Source organism: Pan paniscus, chromosome 2, assembly GCF_029289425.2.
Source record: "Pan paniscus chromosome 2, NHGRI_mPanPan1-v2.0_pri, whole genome shotgun sequence".
Lineage (NCBI taxonomy): Eukaryota > Metazoa > Chordata > Mammalia > Primates > Hominidae > Pan > Pan paniscus.
In genome coordinates this window covers 50,149,390-50,165,310 of record NC_085926.1, presented here as the reverse complement: position 1 = coordinate 50,165,310, position 15,921 = coordinate 50,149,390, and the positions used below count along the sequence as shown (strand labels likewise).

General features: G+C 55.9%; 1 protein-coding gene across 2 annotated transcripts in view; it reads right to left on the bottom strand.

The window, feature by feature from the left end:
- The window catches only part of SEMA3F (semaphorin 3F), a 33,791-nt gene that overhangs the window by 6,668 nt on the left and 11,202 nt on the right, over nt 1-15,921 (bottom strand). Inside the window, exons 3-8 of one of the 2 annotated variants that reach the window (XM_003818834.5) lie at nt 8,492-8,652; nt 8,331-8,393; nt 8,095-8,214; nt 7,257-7,349; nt 5,581-5,674; nt 25-144 (exon numbers count right to left, since the gene is read on the bottom strand). In XM_003818834.5, the coding sequence (XP_003818882.1) occupies nt 25-144; nt 5,581-5,674; nt 7,257-7,349; nt 8,095-8,214; nt 8,331-8,393; nt 8,492-8,652 (651 nt within the window). The remainder of the gene's footprint in view (nt 1-24; nt 145-5,580; nt 5,675-7,256; nt 7,350-8,094; nt 8,215-8,330; nt 8,394-8,491; nt 8,653-15,921) is intronic. The other variant, XM_008972234.3, reaches the window with a different exon arrangement.

The window sequence follows — 15,921 nt, the reverse complement described above, 5'->3', positions numbered from 1 at the left end:
AAGGGCTCCTGGGGCTGCGCTTACCGTTCAGCCACCGGGAGTTGTACTGATCCGTGCGCATGGCTGTCTGCTTTCCAAGTGTGCGGAAGATGGCTGCATCAGTGCCCATAAAATCGATGTACACACCAGCATAGAGCTCCTCATCTGTGGGTGGGCCAGTGGGTCAGTCAGGGGGCTGCTGTTTGCTAGGGCCAGGGCACAGCTCAGATGACTTCCAGGGCAGGGCCTTATCTCCCCGCTCAGGCTCCCTGGGGCATGATCCTATCTCCAGTGGAGTGCTGGTCAGTGTTTCACCACTGGCTCTGGGAGGGTTGGGATTAGTAACGATCAGCTCTGATTAGTAGCAATAGCCCATTTCTGTGGTGTGAATACTCCTGCCACGACTAATTTCAAGCTACCAACCTGAGGTCACTGAAAGCAAAATCAGGAAGAGCTGCCAACACCACTGTACAGTATTTCTACCCCACAGACACAACAAATGTAAATCACCTCAAAAGCATAGCTAATAGGCCAGCTGCAGTGGCTCATGCCTATAATCCCAGCACTTTGGGAGGCCCAGGTGGGTGGATCATTTGAGGTCAGGAGCTGGAAGCCAGCCTGGCCAAGATGGTGAAACCCTACCTATACTAAAATACAGAAATTATCCGGGCATGGTGGCAGGTGCCTGTAATCCCAGCTACACGGGAGGCTGAGGCAGGAGAATTGCTTGAACCAGGGAGGCGGAGGTTGCAGTGAGCGAGATCATGCCACTGCACTCCAGCCTGGGCAACAGAGCAAGGCTCCATCTTAAAAAAAAAAAAAAAAAAAAAAGAGGCCGGGCATGGTGGCTTATGCCTCCTGTAATCCCAGCACTTTGGGAGGCCAAGGCTGGCAGATGATGAGGTCAAGAGATCGAGACCATCCTGGCCAATGTGGTGAAACCCTGTTTCTACTAAAAATACAAAAAAATTAGCTGAGCGTGGTGGTGCACGCATGTAGTCCCAGCTACTCGGGAGGCTGAGGCAGGAGGATCCCTTAAACCTGGGAGGCGGAAGTTGCAGTGAGCCGAGATCGCACCACTGCACTCCAGCCTGGTGACACAGTGAGACAACCATCTCAAAAAGCAAAAACAAAAATAAAAAAAAAAAACACAAAAAACACAAAAAGAGCATAGCTAACAATAAAGTGTAGTGAAAGAATTAGGAAGCATATGCACACCTCAGTTTACTGGGCTTTGTGCACTGCAAATACTGCATTTTTTACAGAAGGAAGGTTTGTGGCAACCCTGTGTCAAGCAAGTCTGTTAGCACCATTTTTTCAACAGCATATGCTTACTTTGTGTCTCTGTGTCTGTGTCACAGTTTGGTAATTCTTCTTTTTTTTTTTTTTTTGAGACGGAGTCTTGCTCTGTCACCCAGGCTAGAGTGCAGTGGCACCATCTCAGCTCACTACAACCTCCACCTCCCAGGCTCAAGCAACTCTCTTGCCTCAGCCTCCCAAGTAGCTGGGACTACAGGTGCCCACCACTACATCTGGCTAATTTTTGTATTTTTAGTAGAGACGGGGTTTCACCATGTTGGCCAGGCTGGTCTCGAACTCCTGACCTCAGGTGATCCACCTGCCTCGGCCTCCCAAAGGGCTGGGATTACAGGCATGAGCCACTGCGCCTCGCCTACATTTTGGTGATTCTTGCAATATTTCAAACTGTCTGTTATGGTGATTTGTGATCAGTGATCTTTGATGTTACTATTGCAATTATTTCGGGGCACCGTGAACCTCACCCATATAAAACAGTGAACTTAATCGATAAATGCTGAGTGTGTTCTGACTGCTCCACTTACTGGCCATTCTCCTATCTCTCTCCCTCTTCTTGGGCCTCTCCATTCTCTGGGACACAGCAATATTAAAATTAGATCAATTAATAATCCCACAATGGCCTCTAAGTGTTCAAGTGAAAGGAAGAGTCATATTATCTCTCACTTTAAGTCAAAAGCTAGAAATGGGCCAGGTGCAGTGGCTCATGCCTGTAATCCTAGCACTTTGGGAGGCTGAGGCAGGGGATCACTTGAGGTCAGGAGACCAGCCTGGCCAACATGGCATAACCCATTTCTACTAAAAATATAAAAATTAGCCAGAGGTGGTGGTGGGTGCCTATAATCCCAGCTACTTGGGAGGCTGCGGCAGGAAAATCACTTGAACCGGGGAGCAGGGAGTCGGGGGGTGGAGGTTGCAGTGAGCCAAGATCATGCCACTTCACTCCAGCCTGGGGGACAGAGTGTAACTCTGTCAAAAAATAAACAAACAAACAAAAAAACCAAAAAAGCTAGAAATGATTAAGCTTAGTACGGAAAGCATGTTGAAAGCTGAGATAGGTCCCAAACTAGGCTGCTAGCACTAGTTAGCCAAGTTGTGAATGCAAAGGAAAAGTTCTTGAAGGAAATTAGAAGGGCTATTCCAGTAAACACACAAATGATAAGAAAGTGAAACAGCCTTATCACTGATATGGTGAAAGTTTTACTGGTTTACGTGGAAGATCAAACCAGCCACAACATTCCTATTTAAGCCAAAGTCTAATCCAGAGCAAAGCCCTAACTGTCTTCAATTCTGTGAAGGCTGAGAGAAGAGAGGAAGCTGGAGAAGAAAGGTTTGAAACCAGCAGAGGCTGGTTGATGAGGTTTAAGGAAAGCAGCCATCTCCAAAACATAAACATGCAAGGTGAAGTAGCAAGTGCTGATGGAGAAGCTGCAGCAAGTTTTCCAGAAGATTTAGATAAGATCATGGATGAAGGGGGCTACACTAAACACGATTTTCAATGCAGATAAAACAGCCTTCTGGCCAGGGCCAGTGGCTTACACCTCTAATCCCAGCATTTTGGGAGGCGGAGGTGGGAGGAACACTTTAGGTCAGGAGTTCAAGACCAGCCTGGTCAACATGGCGAGACGCTTTCTCTACTAATAATACAAAAATTAGCCGGGCATGGTGGCATGCGCCTGTAATCCCAGCTACTTGGGAGGCTGAGGCAGGAGAATTGCTTGAACCCAGGAGGCAGGGGTTGTGGTAAGCCAAGATGGTGCCACTGCACTCCAGCCTGGGAAATACGGCGAGACTCCATCTCAAAAAAAAAAAAAAAGAAAGAAAGAAACAGCCTTCTCGTGGAAGAACATGCCATCTAGGATTTTCACAGCTATCAAGGAGAAATCAATTCCTGGCTTCAAAGCTTCAAATGACAGTCAGACTCTCTTATTAGGGGCTAATGCAGCTGGTTACTTTAAGTTGAAGCCAGTGCTCATTTACCATTCCAAGAACCCTAGGGCCCTTAAGAATTATGTGAAGTAGGGGTGGGTGCGGTGGCTCACACCTGTAATCCCAGCACTTTGGGAGGCCAAGACAGGTGGATCACGAGGTCAGGAGATCGAGACCATCCTGGCTAACACGGTGAAACCCCGGTCTCTACTAAAAATTAGCTGGGTGTGGTGGTGGGTACCTGTAGTCCCAGCTACTCAGGAGGCTGAGGCAAGAGAGTGGCGTGAACCCGGGAGGCGGAACTTGCAGTGAGCTGAGATCGCACCACTGCACTCCAGCCTGGGCGACAGAGCGAGACTCCATCTCAAAAAAAAAAAAAAGAAAGAAAAAGAATTATGCAAAATCTACTCTGCCTGAGCTCTATAAATAACAACAAAGCCTGAATGACAGCACATCTGCTTACAGCATGGTTTACCGATTTTTTTTTTTTTTTTTTTTGAGCCAGAGTCTCGCTCAGTTGCCCAGGCTGGAGTGCAGTGGTGCGATCTCAGCTCACTGCAACTTCCACCTCCCAGGTTCAAGCTATTCTTCTGCCTTAGCCTCCCAAGTAGCTGGGACTACAGGTGCACACCACCACACCTGGCTAATTTTTGTATTTTTAGTAGAGACAGAGTTTCACCCATGTTGGCCAGCCTGGTCTCGAACTCCTGACCTCAAGTGATCCACCCGCCTCAGCCTCCCAAAGTCCTAGGATTACAGGCATGAGCCACTGTGCCTGGCCAGTTTTCTGAATATTTTAAACCCACTGTTCAGAAAAAAAGATTCCTTTCAAAATATTACTGCTCATTGGTCTTGGTCTCCATCAGAGCTCTGACGGAGGTGTGCAAGGAGACAAATGTTGTTTTCATGCCTGCTAACACAACATCCATTCTGCAGCCCATAGATCAATTTCAATTTTCAAGTCTTTTCTTTTTTTTTGAAATGGAGTCTCACTCTGTTGCCCAGGCTGGAGTGCAGTGGCACGATCTCAGCTCACTGCAACCTCCACCTCCCAGGTTCAAGTGATTCTCCTGCCTCAGCCTCCCTAGTAGCTGGGATTACAGGCACCCGCCACCACGCCTGGCTAATTTTTGTATTTTTAGTAGAGACAAGGTTTCACCATGTTGGCCAGGGTGGTCTCGAGCTCCTGATCTCAGGTGATCCGCCCACCTCCGTCTCCCAAAGTGCTGGAATTATAGGTGTGAGCCACTGCACCCGGCTAGTTTTGAGTGTTTGTTACTTTTTATTGTTGTTACCTTTGTTTTAATGTTTAATCGTAAACTTATATAATTTAAAAAATGTTTTTTATTTTTTATTTTTTAGTAGAGACAGGGTTTCACCATGTTGTCCAGGCTGGTCTCAAACTACTGACCTCAAATGATACACTCCCCTCAGCCTCCCAAAGTGCTGGGATTATAGGTGTGAGCCACTGAGCCTGGCCTTAACTTTTAATAATAGTTGTCTTTAACAACTGGCTCAAAAAATTCCTGAAAATTTAATAATGTACTTGCCTCTAACATACCACATCTGAGGCTCCCCCAGGGCAGGCCCTGTCTTTCCTCATCAGAGTGATTTGGGCTGTGCCATCAGGCTGGGACCTTCTCACTTGCCAAGAGGGGGAGGATAATGTCTGCCCCTTGACCCCAGGGTCTTTCCCAGGCTTGGAGGTGGCACAGTGCCCAACAGCTGCTCTGAGAGGCAGACTGTGTTGAACAATCAGAAAACAGGCAGCGTGCATGAGCCAGGGTCAGTGATGGGTTCACCCAACCTGCAGTTAGGGGCAGCAGCTGCTCCTGAGACCCCGGCAGGACCCCTACTCAGAGAACAGCCCCCAACCCTCCCAGACACCTACCCAGACCAGAAACATGCTCTCCCCGTCTGGTCACAGGGCCGGAACTCTCCATTGGTCCTTCGCTACAGGGCTCTCCCAGCCTCTCAGACACACCAAGAACATGCTATGTGACTGCCCCTCAGACCAGCCCCGATACGCACTCGGCTTATCTTCTCTTCTAGGAAGCCTATGGTCAGGAAGGTTCTGGACTTTGCATGGACCATATTGTGTGTTTCAGGGTAGGACCTGGCTTCCTTGGTCCCCCATCCAAAGGGGCCAGGCGGAGGCTTCTACCACCCAGTCTCTGACCTCAGCTCACAGTGGGGTCTGGCCTGCACCCTCTCCCCCTTGCCAGGTGGGGCCTTTTGGGGAGTTCAGGGACAGCCTAGTCATGGTCTCTGCCCTTGGGTAAGTGTTGGTGCCATGCCCCATCTCCAGGGGCAGAGGCCACACATTGAGACTGTAGAGCGGGGTTGGGGGGCACTCACTGATGAGGGCCGATGCTGTGTCCAGCTTGGGATCGTACGGACACTTGCCCTTCCCTGACTCGAGTCGCTCAGGCTCCAGGTAGAAGATGTAATCCTGTAAGGCAGAGCGGGGCTCAGCATCGTCCAGGCCAGTCCCCCAGCCAGGAAGTGTAAGGGTCACCAGGCTCCCAGGGTGAGAATGAGCCCCCAGGCATACCCCGAGCCCACCCCCTACACTCCCCAGCATTCCTTGGCCTTAAACTCCATCCAGCCAGGTCTCCCAGGGCAGGGCCATGCTGTGGGCTCCAAGGGGGGTGCTTCCTAGTCCCAGGTCTTAGGGAAGACCTGGGGACCAAGTCTCAAGGGGCCCTGCCTTGTGGGCTATGAGATGGACATGGAGTGGGCTTGTAGGGGCTGAAGCCCCTCCATGCCAACTGGCTCATAAAGACACTGGCCAAGGCCCCCTGGGCTACAGAGGCACAGCTCTTTGTTGTGGCTGCCTGTCTTGGGTCAAGAAAGCGCTGCAGACCTGGCCAGGGCAGGAGTGACTGGTTAAGGGCCTGGGGTCCTGTCCTTTGCCATCAGGTCTAGCCAGGCCAGAGAGCTCTAAGGTTACTGTATCCTCAGGCTTTGTGTCCTACCTGTGGTCCTCAGGATGGACCAATGGGCCATGACCTTTCTCCTGTCCCTCAGCACAGCCCCCAGGCTCCACATCTCCCCAGGGAGCCAGGAGTCAAGGAGTCCAGCCCAGACCACATGGAATTCACAAAGACCCCTGTGCCTCCCAGCCCAGCCTGCAAGATGCTAGGAGGAAGGCTGGAAAAGGCACTGGGACAGGGGTGAGCACAGAGGCCACAAGAGAAAGCCAGGCAGAGGGAAGGAAAGGGGCAAGGAGAGAGGAACAGAGGCAGGAGGAGGTGGCAGCAGGTGGCAGGATGGCGATGGGAAGGTGCACACAGGCCTACTTCCAGTTACACACTGCACACGTGACTTCCTGCACACACAAGGGTGCACACACAGCTCTGAACATATCACCGCCAGCACACGGAACCCCCTGCTCACACCATGGACACGCACACACAGAATCCACACGATCCTGCATTTCTGCACTCCCCACCACAAACATGCTCTGTCATTCACCGGCAGCCCCTGCCCCCCTGCCCGCCCCTGCCCAGCCCCAGCTCTCCCAGCCCAGACCCAGGTCATCACTAGTGGACAGATACCACCCGGGAGAAGAGCGCCCCAAGCACATGAGTGTGCAGGACACCTGTGTCCACAGATGACTCATGGGAGGCATGGGGCACGGACACCTGGGAGTAAGGTGTCAGACTGCACTCATGTGCCACTTTCCACTCTGGGTGCTGAGTGAGGAAGGCCCACATCCACACCGGTGTGTGCTCTTGTGTGTCTACACACATGCTTTCTGAGGGCTAAGGCATGGCTGTCCCCAGGGCTCCTGTCTTCCCCACCTGGCGGCTTCATTATTTCTTGCCTGCAGGGGTCACACTGAGGCTGACATGAGTCCAGCTGGGCATGCCTTCTGAGCCTGAGGGCACTTCAGGGGAAGGGGTGGGGACAGGGTGTGGGCACAGAGGTAGAGGGGAGGCCCTGGGGAGGCTGGCCTCAGGTGCAGGCCCAGGGTGAGTTCCGCCCAGAGGCAGTGCTGCCTGGCAAAGGCCTGGAGGGATGAGGCCCACCTGGCGTGGGGCTGTGGGCGTCGGGCGGAGGGCACCATCCGTGGCTCTGCTGCCGCGGCCTCTGACCGCCTGAGTCTGGGTCCATCGTGTGGCCTGAGAAGACGAGGAACAGGGGTTAGAGCTGGGGGTGGCAGGGGCTGGGGGAGCGGGCTCGGGCTGCCAGCCTCTAACACCACACAGGCCAGGAACACACGTGAACACGTGGGCCCCCCAGAGCACGTCTATGCGTGTGTACATACATACACACAGGCTTGGCACACACCTGCACACACAGGTGCCCCTCAGATCCAGTCATTCTCACACATGCCCTACAAGTTCACGCCAGCTCACACACATGCCCACATGGAAATGGAAAAGGGTGGAAGCAGGCAGGAAGGGGCAGAGCTGGGGAAGGGGCAGCTCCCCACAACCCTGGCCCTGGGGGTGGAAGGCAGCTCTCCCCCAGGCCACATGGTAGAAGCTGACCCAGGGGTCCAGCCTCCTATTGCAAGGCCCCCACCAGGCCCTCTGGCTCGGCCATGGGGGCACGGTCCACAGGCATAGCCAAGAGAGCTGTTGCCACATATGGAGCAAGTGCTTACTATGTGCCAGGCACAGTGCTAGGAGCTTTGGGAGCTTTAGCTCACTGCCTCCTCCTCACACCGACCTGTGAGAAAGGCAGCAGTTAGCCCCATTTTCAAGTGAAGAAACTGAGGCTCAGCGAGGTGAAAGAAGTCACTCACCCAAGGTCAAAAGGCTCGGAAGTGGCAGGGCTGGGGCTGAAGCCCCTCCTCCCATCAGGACCCTGGGATGCAGCCACCAGTGGGGGCAGCACAGGGCCAGGGTGGCTGGGGCTTACCTGGGCGCGGCGTCCACGGTTCACATAGGTGCACATGGGGTTGTAGGCACCTGTCCCGCACACATACAGGTGTGTTCGGTTCCAGGGCTGGATGAGCCTGACGAAGTTCCCACACTCGCCCTGGGGCCACAGGGAAGGCTGCATAGGTGCCCTGGCCAGGCCTGCCCCCTCACTGGGGGCAGTACCTTCCCACCTGTGGATTCCCCCTTCCCACCTGTGGATCCCACCAAACTCACGTTGACATCCTTGCCTGAGAGCACGCATTCCTCGATGCGCTGTGGGGAGGCTGCCCAGTGTATCTGCAGAGAGGGGGGTCAGAAGGTGCAGCCTTCTGGACATGCCCTGAGCCCTGGGGCTCCGTGCCCACCCCATGTCCCACATCAGGGCCAGCCCTTACAATGAGGGGCTCGCGGTTGATGTCGTGCAGGTCCAGGGACAGCACGTAGTCCTTGCTGCCCACGTACATGCGGTCGTGGTCCTCGTCCTTGAGCAAGATTCGGTAGTCGGTTGTGTTGAGCAGGAAGTTGAAGAAGTGGGCGGTGCCTGTGGCCTTCAGCTCTGTGGGTGGAGGGCAGGGCACCAATTAGGACCTTCAGGAAACCATCCAGCCATACCCCCTCTGATAAAGGGGAGACTGAGGCCCTGAGGTTCCCCTCAGGACCCCCACCACAGAGTGGTCTTTTTTCTTTCTTTCTTTTTTTCTTTTTACGAGATCAAGTCTCACTCTGTTGCCCAGGCTGCAGTACAGTAGCGAGATTGCGGCTCACTGCAACCTCCATCTGCTGGGTTCAAGCGATTCTCCTGTCTCAGCCTCCTGACTAGCTGGGATTACAGGTGTCAGCCACCACACCCAGCTTATTTTTTGTTTGTTTGTTTTTTGAGATGGAGTCTCACTCTGTCACCCAGGCTGGAGTGCAACGGCGCGATCTTGGCTCACTGCAACCTTCGCCTCCCGGGTTCAAGCGATTCTGCTGCCCCAGCCTCCTGAGTAGTTGGGATCACAGGCGCCCGCCACCACGCCTAGCTAATTTTTGTATTTTTAGTAGAGATGGGGTTTCTCCATGTTGGTCAGGCTGGTCTCGAACTCCTGACCTCGTGATCCACCTGCCTCAGCCTCCCAAAGTGCTGGGATTACAGGCATGAGCCACTGTGCCCAGCCCACACAGTGGTCTTAAACCTCCAGCTCCCCTTCCTGGATCCTTCTCAGCTCCCTCTCCAGTCCCTGACAGACTGGGAGGACAAAGTGGCACAGGTAGGCAGGCCAGGGAAGTCACCACACCCAAAGCTAAACCCCTGATTCATAGACAGCCCTAGCTAGTCTCTGGGTCCCAATGAAAGGGCGGTGGGTGCGGGCCAGGGTACGCAACAGCATCAAAGAGTTTTTGCTCAGGTGGGGGTTAATGCTCCCACGCTCAGGGTGGGGCCAGCTTCACACAGGGGCTTAAAAGGGTTAACGAGCAGATAGGGGTGTGACCGGGTATATCCGGGACAGCCCGCAGACTCTGGCATGGAGCCTGGATGCCCTGTTCTTACCCTGGCTGCCCACCAGGCAGAGGGCACAGCTGGTGCACAGCAAGGTCCTCACTTGGTCTGAAGCAGGTTAGCCAGGAGACCAGAAAGCCCTGCTGGACACACTGCCCTACGGACCCCAGCTTCCCCCAGACCCTATAAGGCTGCTATTGGTGGAACTCTCAGGCCACCTTGAATGAGCCAGGACAGTCATTTCTGGGAAAGAGGCTCTCTCCCTGGAGCTACAACCCTGGGGCTAAAGGCAGGGTTCAACTGGGTCCTCTAGTTTCCCTTTTGCATGAGTCCAGCAGCCTTGGCCCCTCCAACTCCAGGATGCTGGGGAAAAGTCCTTCCTAAGGATGAAGGACAGGAGGGGGCTCAGACAATGACAGACAAAGGACTCCTAGAAGCTTGGGAACCTGCCTCCAAGGGGAGGGAGAGCCGAGGGGTCCCCTTGGCAAGCCCCTTCTCCACCCACCCCCAGCTATCTTTAGCTCAGCAGAAGAGGGAACACTGTAATGAGGATGATGAATATTCACACGCACAGGGGGCTTAAGATAGCAGCACACAGAAGAGTGCATGCATGTATACACGTGGCACAGGCATGCACATGGCGCACACATGTCCTGCCACACATGAGGCACTCACCAAGGGGGTCACACATGTCTCATCTCCCCTCCCCAGCTGGTAACCCATTTCACAGGTGGGGCAGTCAAGGGAGAGGCCTGGGCCAGGCCCCAAGGCACCTGGAGGGGGAGAACAGCTGGGATCCGAGGCCCTAGACACAGCCTGAAGGTGGGGCAGAGGTGGGCTGGGGTCAGGGGGTTCCACCAGCTGACCCAGAGCCCATGTCTGGTCCCAGGACCTCACTCTGAGAAACTAGTGGGTAAGGAAAGGTCTTGCCCTGCCTGGCCCTGACTATGCGGTGACAAGGGAATGCAGGTGATGACCTTGGCCAACCGCTGGGACGCAGGGACGCCGAGGGATCAAAGGGCCGATCCTGCCTGGCGATGGCCTCACCCGCCTGTCCGGCGGCGCCTCTGAAGTCCTGGGCAGGGCAGCCCAGGCACCTGTCCCGCACCTGTTGTTAGGCCACTCGGAGTCCCCCGCCTGGCCGCTCACCCGCCTGGCTGCTCACCCACAGTGACAACAGGAAAGTAAACATTCCCCCACCCCCAGGGCTGGGAAGTGGCCAGAGAGGAAGTGGGGCTGCCAGTGGAGCCCCCCCAGGCTGGGACAGCCCGCCAGGGGTTATTTATACCCTGGCTGGGGGCATGGCTCGGTCATGCCCTTACCCATCCCCTGGGCTAGGGGGCACTTTGGGGGCAATGGCAGGGGGAGGGGCTAGAGGCTTAAGTGGGCGCCTTCAGACACGGGCACTCCGGGTAAGGGGAAGCTTCAGCCATCAAGCCCCCAGGAACCCAATCAGCCATAATCCCCAAGCTCCAACCCTGCGCAGCCTTGGGCCTCTATAATATCAACCCTGCACCAAGACTCCCAGAGCCCGAGGCCCAAGTCCGAGTCCCCTACCCTCTTGCAAAGCCCCAGCACTCCCAAACTCCAGCTCCCTCTGTGAGAAAGGCCGTAGAGAACACTCAGAGGATGAGGAAACTGAGTCCCAGCTTAGGGGCAGAGGATTGGCCTCGACCCTCTCTGCCTGCTGCCCCCAGTCTGCCCCTGGGTGGAGGTGGGGGTGGAGGGAGCTCCTTGCTCAGTTATCGAACACCCGCTGTGCACAAAGCCCTGTGCTCACAATACCAAGGGCACAGGGCACAGGGAAGGGACGTGACATGCCAGAGTGCATGGGGGTGGGATTCCCACCTAGGTCCATGGCTGAAGGAGGGGGAGGCCCAGGGGAAGCCAGTCCTGGTGGTAGAGACTGCCTGCCAGGAGGGCCAGGGCCGGAAGGTGACTCGCTCCCTGTGGACAGGGCACATGACTCAGGACCTGCGGGACCCCTCCCAGTGGCCACGGGATATGGCGTCAATGGCTCTGGTGTCACAGGACGTGACGCTTTGGTCACTGTGGAAACAGTGTGGGGGGAGGGGGAGCCCCAGGAGGCTGCGCATGGTGGGGAAGGGGTGGGACCCAGGATCAGGGATCCTTGGCTATGGCTTGAGTTTCTGGGTGAGCTTCATGACCTGAGTTGGGGGCACTCTCGCTCTCTGAGCCTCATTCTCTAGTCTAGACCATCTCTCAGGCCCTCCTGGTACTGATATTCAAAGTGACTCTGAGGATCAGTGACCCCGTTCTGATCTCAGAGAGAGGCTCACGGCCTGGCATTCCTCAGGTCTTCCCCCAACCCATCCTTCATGGGTGTCTCTGCCTTTCAGGGAAAGGAGAGTGGGATGAGGTCCCAAGTCCTTCCCCAAGGAAGCAGGCTTCCACGTGTCGCTATCTCTTGTAGGGCATCCATCCCCATTCCCACCCCAGCTACTCCATTTCCTAGTGCTAGATTGGGGAGCAGAGAGGGCTATAAGGCAGGAAGAGGCAACCTGTGGACTCAGCTCCAGCCTTCCCAACTCCAGTGTGTCCCTACCCCATCCCCAACCCACAGGAATAGAGCTAAATCCCAAACCATTCATCCAAACCCAGCCTACCAGAGGGGAACCAAGGTGGAGAGGGGTGGGAACTTCCCCGGGTCCCAGAGCAAAGAAGGTGTAAGGTTCCAGCCTTCTCAACCCACAGCTGGACTTCTGACCCCACTCATGCCAGACTGTAGGTGAAAAGGGAAACAAGGAGCCCTGTGACAGCCCTGCACCCCCAGCTGCAGACAGGAAGACTGAGGCCCAAAGGAGAGTGGTACTCAACCCAGGTCACAGGGTGTCCTGTCCCCTGCTCCCCACTCCACCATGAGGCAAAGGAACTGGGAGCCTTCACTCCTCCAAGCAGCCTGAGTCAGAGCAGGGGGTGGGCAAGTAGCCCTGGGTATCCTCCTCCAAAACCTGCCGTCAGCAGGTGCCAGATCCTACCAGGCCCCAGCTCCCTTAAGGGACAGGGACTTGGGACATTAGGAACAAAGGAACCTGGGACCTGAGGTGGCATCAGTGGGGGCCAGGGCTGATGCAGACCCAGCCTGGTCATGTCCTAAGGCCAATCCCCACATCTGCTCCACTTGTCCCACGCCCGGCTCTGGCAGCAGGAGCGCCATGCCTCCTCGAATGCCATGGCATTGTTGAGGGAGGGGCTGGGCACAATCAAGGGTTCTGTGGGGATCAGGACTCCAGCCCAGATAAGCTTTGACCTTAGGGGGAGGAAGGGTGGTGTGCCTGGGTGCTGTCTCCTGGGAAGGGCTCCCCACCCCCATACTCTCACCCAGGCTGGGCACAAGTTGGGAGGGGTGACATCCGGGAAGGATTTTCCCGTCATCGGGAAGGAAGAGCCTTTTCTGGCATCAGACACCTCATTTCCGCAGCCGTTCCTGGCCTCCAGGACTCTCTCATGGCCATCAAGCACTTGGGGTCCCAGCCCAAAGCGGCCTGGCACAGGTCCAGAGGCAGGACCTTCTCAAGGCACACAGGGCTGGGTCCTGGGGGCCCCCTGGTCCCTCATATCTGGGAAGCAGCTGGTGATACCTTACTTTAAAGGTGGGGGCAGGTGAGGACAGGCACTGAGGAGGCATGTCCACAGCCCTCACCCGAAGACCCCAAGTGGGCAGCCCCTACCCCTTGCTGCTGGTCTCCAGGACATCAGGTCTGCGTGCAGTGAGGCATGGGCTGCTGCAAAAAGAGGAGTCTTGGAGCAGAAGTGGGCAGCCCGCCCCCTTGGTTATAGCCCCACAAAGCAGCAGGCCCTGACTGACAGCGTCACCTCCCCCAGCAGTGATGGGGACTGGGGATGATAGACAGATCCCTGCAGCCTAGCTCAGACCTCTGACCTCTAGTGAGCCAGTGCAGCCCTAATCCCTGAGCTGAAGAGAGATGGGACTGGGGGACAAGGGGAGGCGCCAGCCTGGGTCTTTGTCAGTGTTTCACCCACCGGAAAGACAGACCTCCTGACCTTCTGAGGAGGGAAACTGAGGTAGCCAAGGCTATAGTAGCAGTGGCGGCAAGAGGCATGGCAGGGCCCAGGTGGTCCCTACCGGATACCCCCACAGGATCCAGGAAGGGGTGGCCCCGGCCCTTTTATCACTCCCCCAAAGCTGTGAGGAGCCCCAGAGGAAGGCCTGGGGACTGGGCTGGCCCCCTGGCTCTCAGCCTAATCCTCTTTTAATGAGCGGCCAGCCGGAAGGCCTCAGCCCATGGCCACAGACCTACAACCCCGGGAACCCCAGCCAAGCTAAGCGGGGGGGGGCAGGGAGGCCCAGATGCCTTTGCACGTACCTTCCCCCTGCTTGGCACACCCACTTACACCCCAACGCCACCCTGATCAGGCCAACCCAGGGCCCAGTATGTGCAGAGACACACCTGAGTGACGCCTGCCTTGGGCTCCCACAGACCCACTCTTGGGCACTTACCATTTGTTCAAGCCCAGGTCCCACATGGGGCTGGGCAGGGGAGACTATCACTGCTGATCTGGAGTAGCTCCTCCAGTTCCCCCTTTTCCCCCTATGCTCTGGATGGGAACCCTAGAAGCCAGACCCCAGCTGCACCCTCCCTGGGGAGAGGTTCCAGGTTCCTCTGACCCTAAGCCCCTCGAGATCTGCCCCCGCATAGCATCTCTAGCCAGGCCTTCCAGATTGGAGACCCAGAGGGCCTCCCTAGGAGCCATCCACACCAACCCCCGCTTCCCCCCAGGTACGTGAGCCAGGTTGGTGCCAACAAAACCAATTACAGCCACTCTCACCCAATTAGCAACTAATTATGGTCTAGTAGTCCATTCAACATAATTAACATGTAAATGACTCCGCGTGTTTTTATTCAATAACCGCTCTGATTGAATTTAATTTAAATGTCTGAACTGGGGACCCAGTTACCGTATTTCACCACCTAGAGCTCCACTCTAGGAAATGCGGTGGGAAATGTTGGCTCCTCCAGAGCAGAGGAACCGAAGGCCAGAGGCCAAGGGGACAGGCACCACTGGCTCTGGTAAAGTGGAGATGGTTATGGTCTCTGTATCCCTGACACATCTATCCCAGGGGTGCAGGGAATTGGTGAGGTCAGAAGAGCCCCAGTGGGACCCTCAAGATGGGAAATCCCCTGCAACGAGGGGCCCCTTTGCAAGGGCTACTGTAAACATCCCAGCTGTTCAGTAAACACCGTACAGGGGTAAGAGCCCAGCTGGGCCAAAACGCCGCTGTACACTTCCCTCCCATTTCAGTGACTAAAGGCTGGGGGCAGGGGGCAGGGGGCTGGGGCCAGCAGGTCCAGGCATGCTGTTCCCACGCCCGTTCCGCCCCAGTGCTCACCTACTCCGCCCAGGACAGGATAGGCTGAGGGCACAGCTCAGCCTCAAACCAGGAAAAGCCAGAAGTGATGGAGCAGCAGGATCACTCCCTGACTCGCCAGCCGGGAACCAGGGGATCCATGCCTCATCCCCGAAGGACACCCAGTGACTTCTGACCTTCTGTCCCAGCAGATGGGGTCTCTCCGGCCTCGGCAACTCCACTGACCCCTGCCTTCCCCATGGTCCATGCACCTGACCATCCTAGGCCTGGGCTGGTAGTTCCAGAGGCCTAGACGTCCCACTTGGAACTTAACAGTGTGCATGGTTGCCTGTGAGAACACATTTGGGCATTCACCAGCTGGGCAAGTCAGGGCTCCGGCTCAGCTTTGGAAGGACACTGTGGTCAAGAGACCTGGTCCTGAGCAGGGGGTGGGAGAAGATGACCAGACTAGCAGATCACACAGGAATGTGCCCCAAGAAGTATGAAGGGGATGGAAAGAGGGGATCGTTCTGAAGGGGAGGGCTGCACTGATCCATTTCTCAGGTGGGGAGAGTGAAAAGGCCATTCAGTGAGTGCCTCCAGTTTCAGAGGCCCCCGGGGGACCCACCTCCTCCTCCCACATTCCAGACCTGGCCCGGAAACCCCTCACTCCTTCCTCCACCACCTCCTCCTCCCCATGACTGCAAAAGACAACAAACTCTCCATGGCTCATTTACTCTGATAAATCACCCAGACAGACAGGCCAAGATGGGACCAACAGGCTGGTGGGTGTCAAAACCCTCCCCCTCCCCTGGGCCCAGCCCCCATCTCTGCGGCCTTCCTCGGATTCCTGCGGTCCCTGCAGCCCCTTCACAACACCCACCCAGAGATTCCCGGGATGTTCCAGACAGTCTTAGCCCCTCCCCAACATTCTGATGGAGAAACCGAGGCACAGGGCAGACAGGTGCATGCTTGGGGTCAGCCTTGGAGGATGCAGTGAGGCTGGGTTAGGA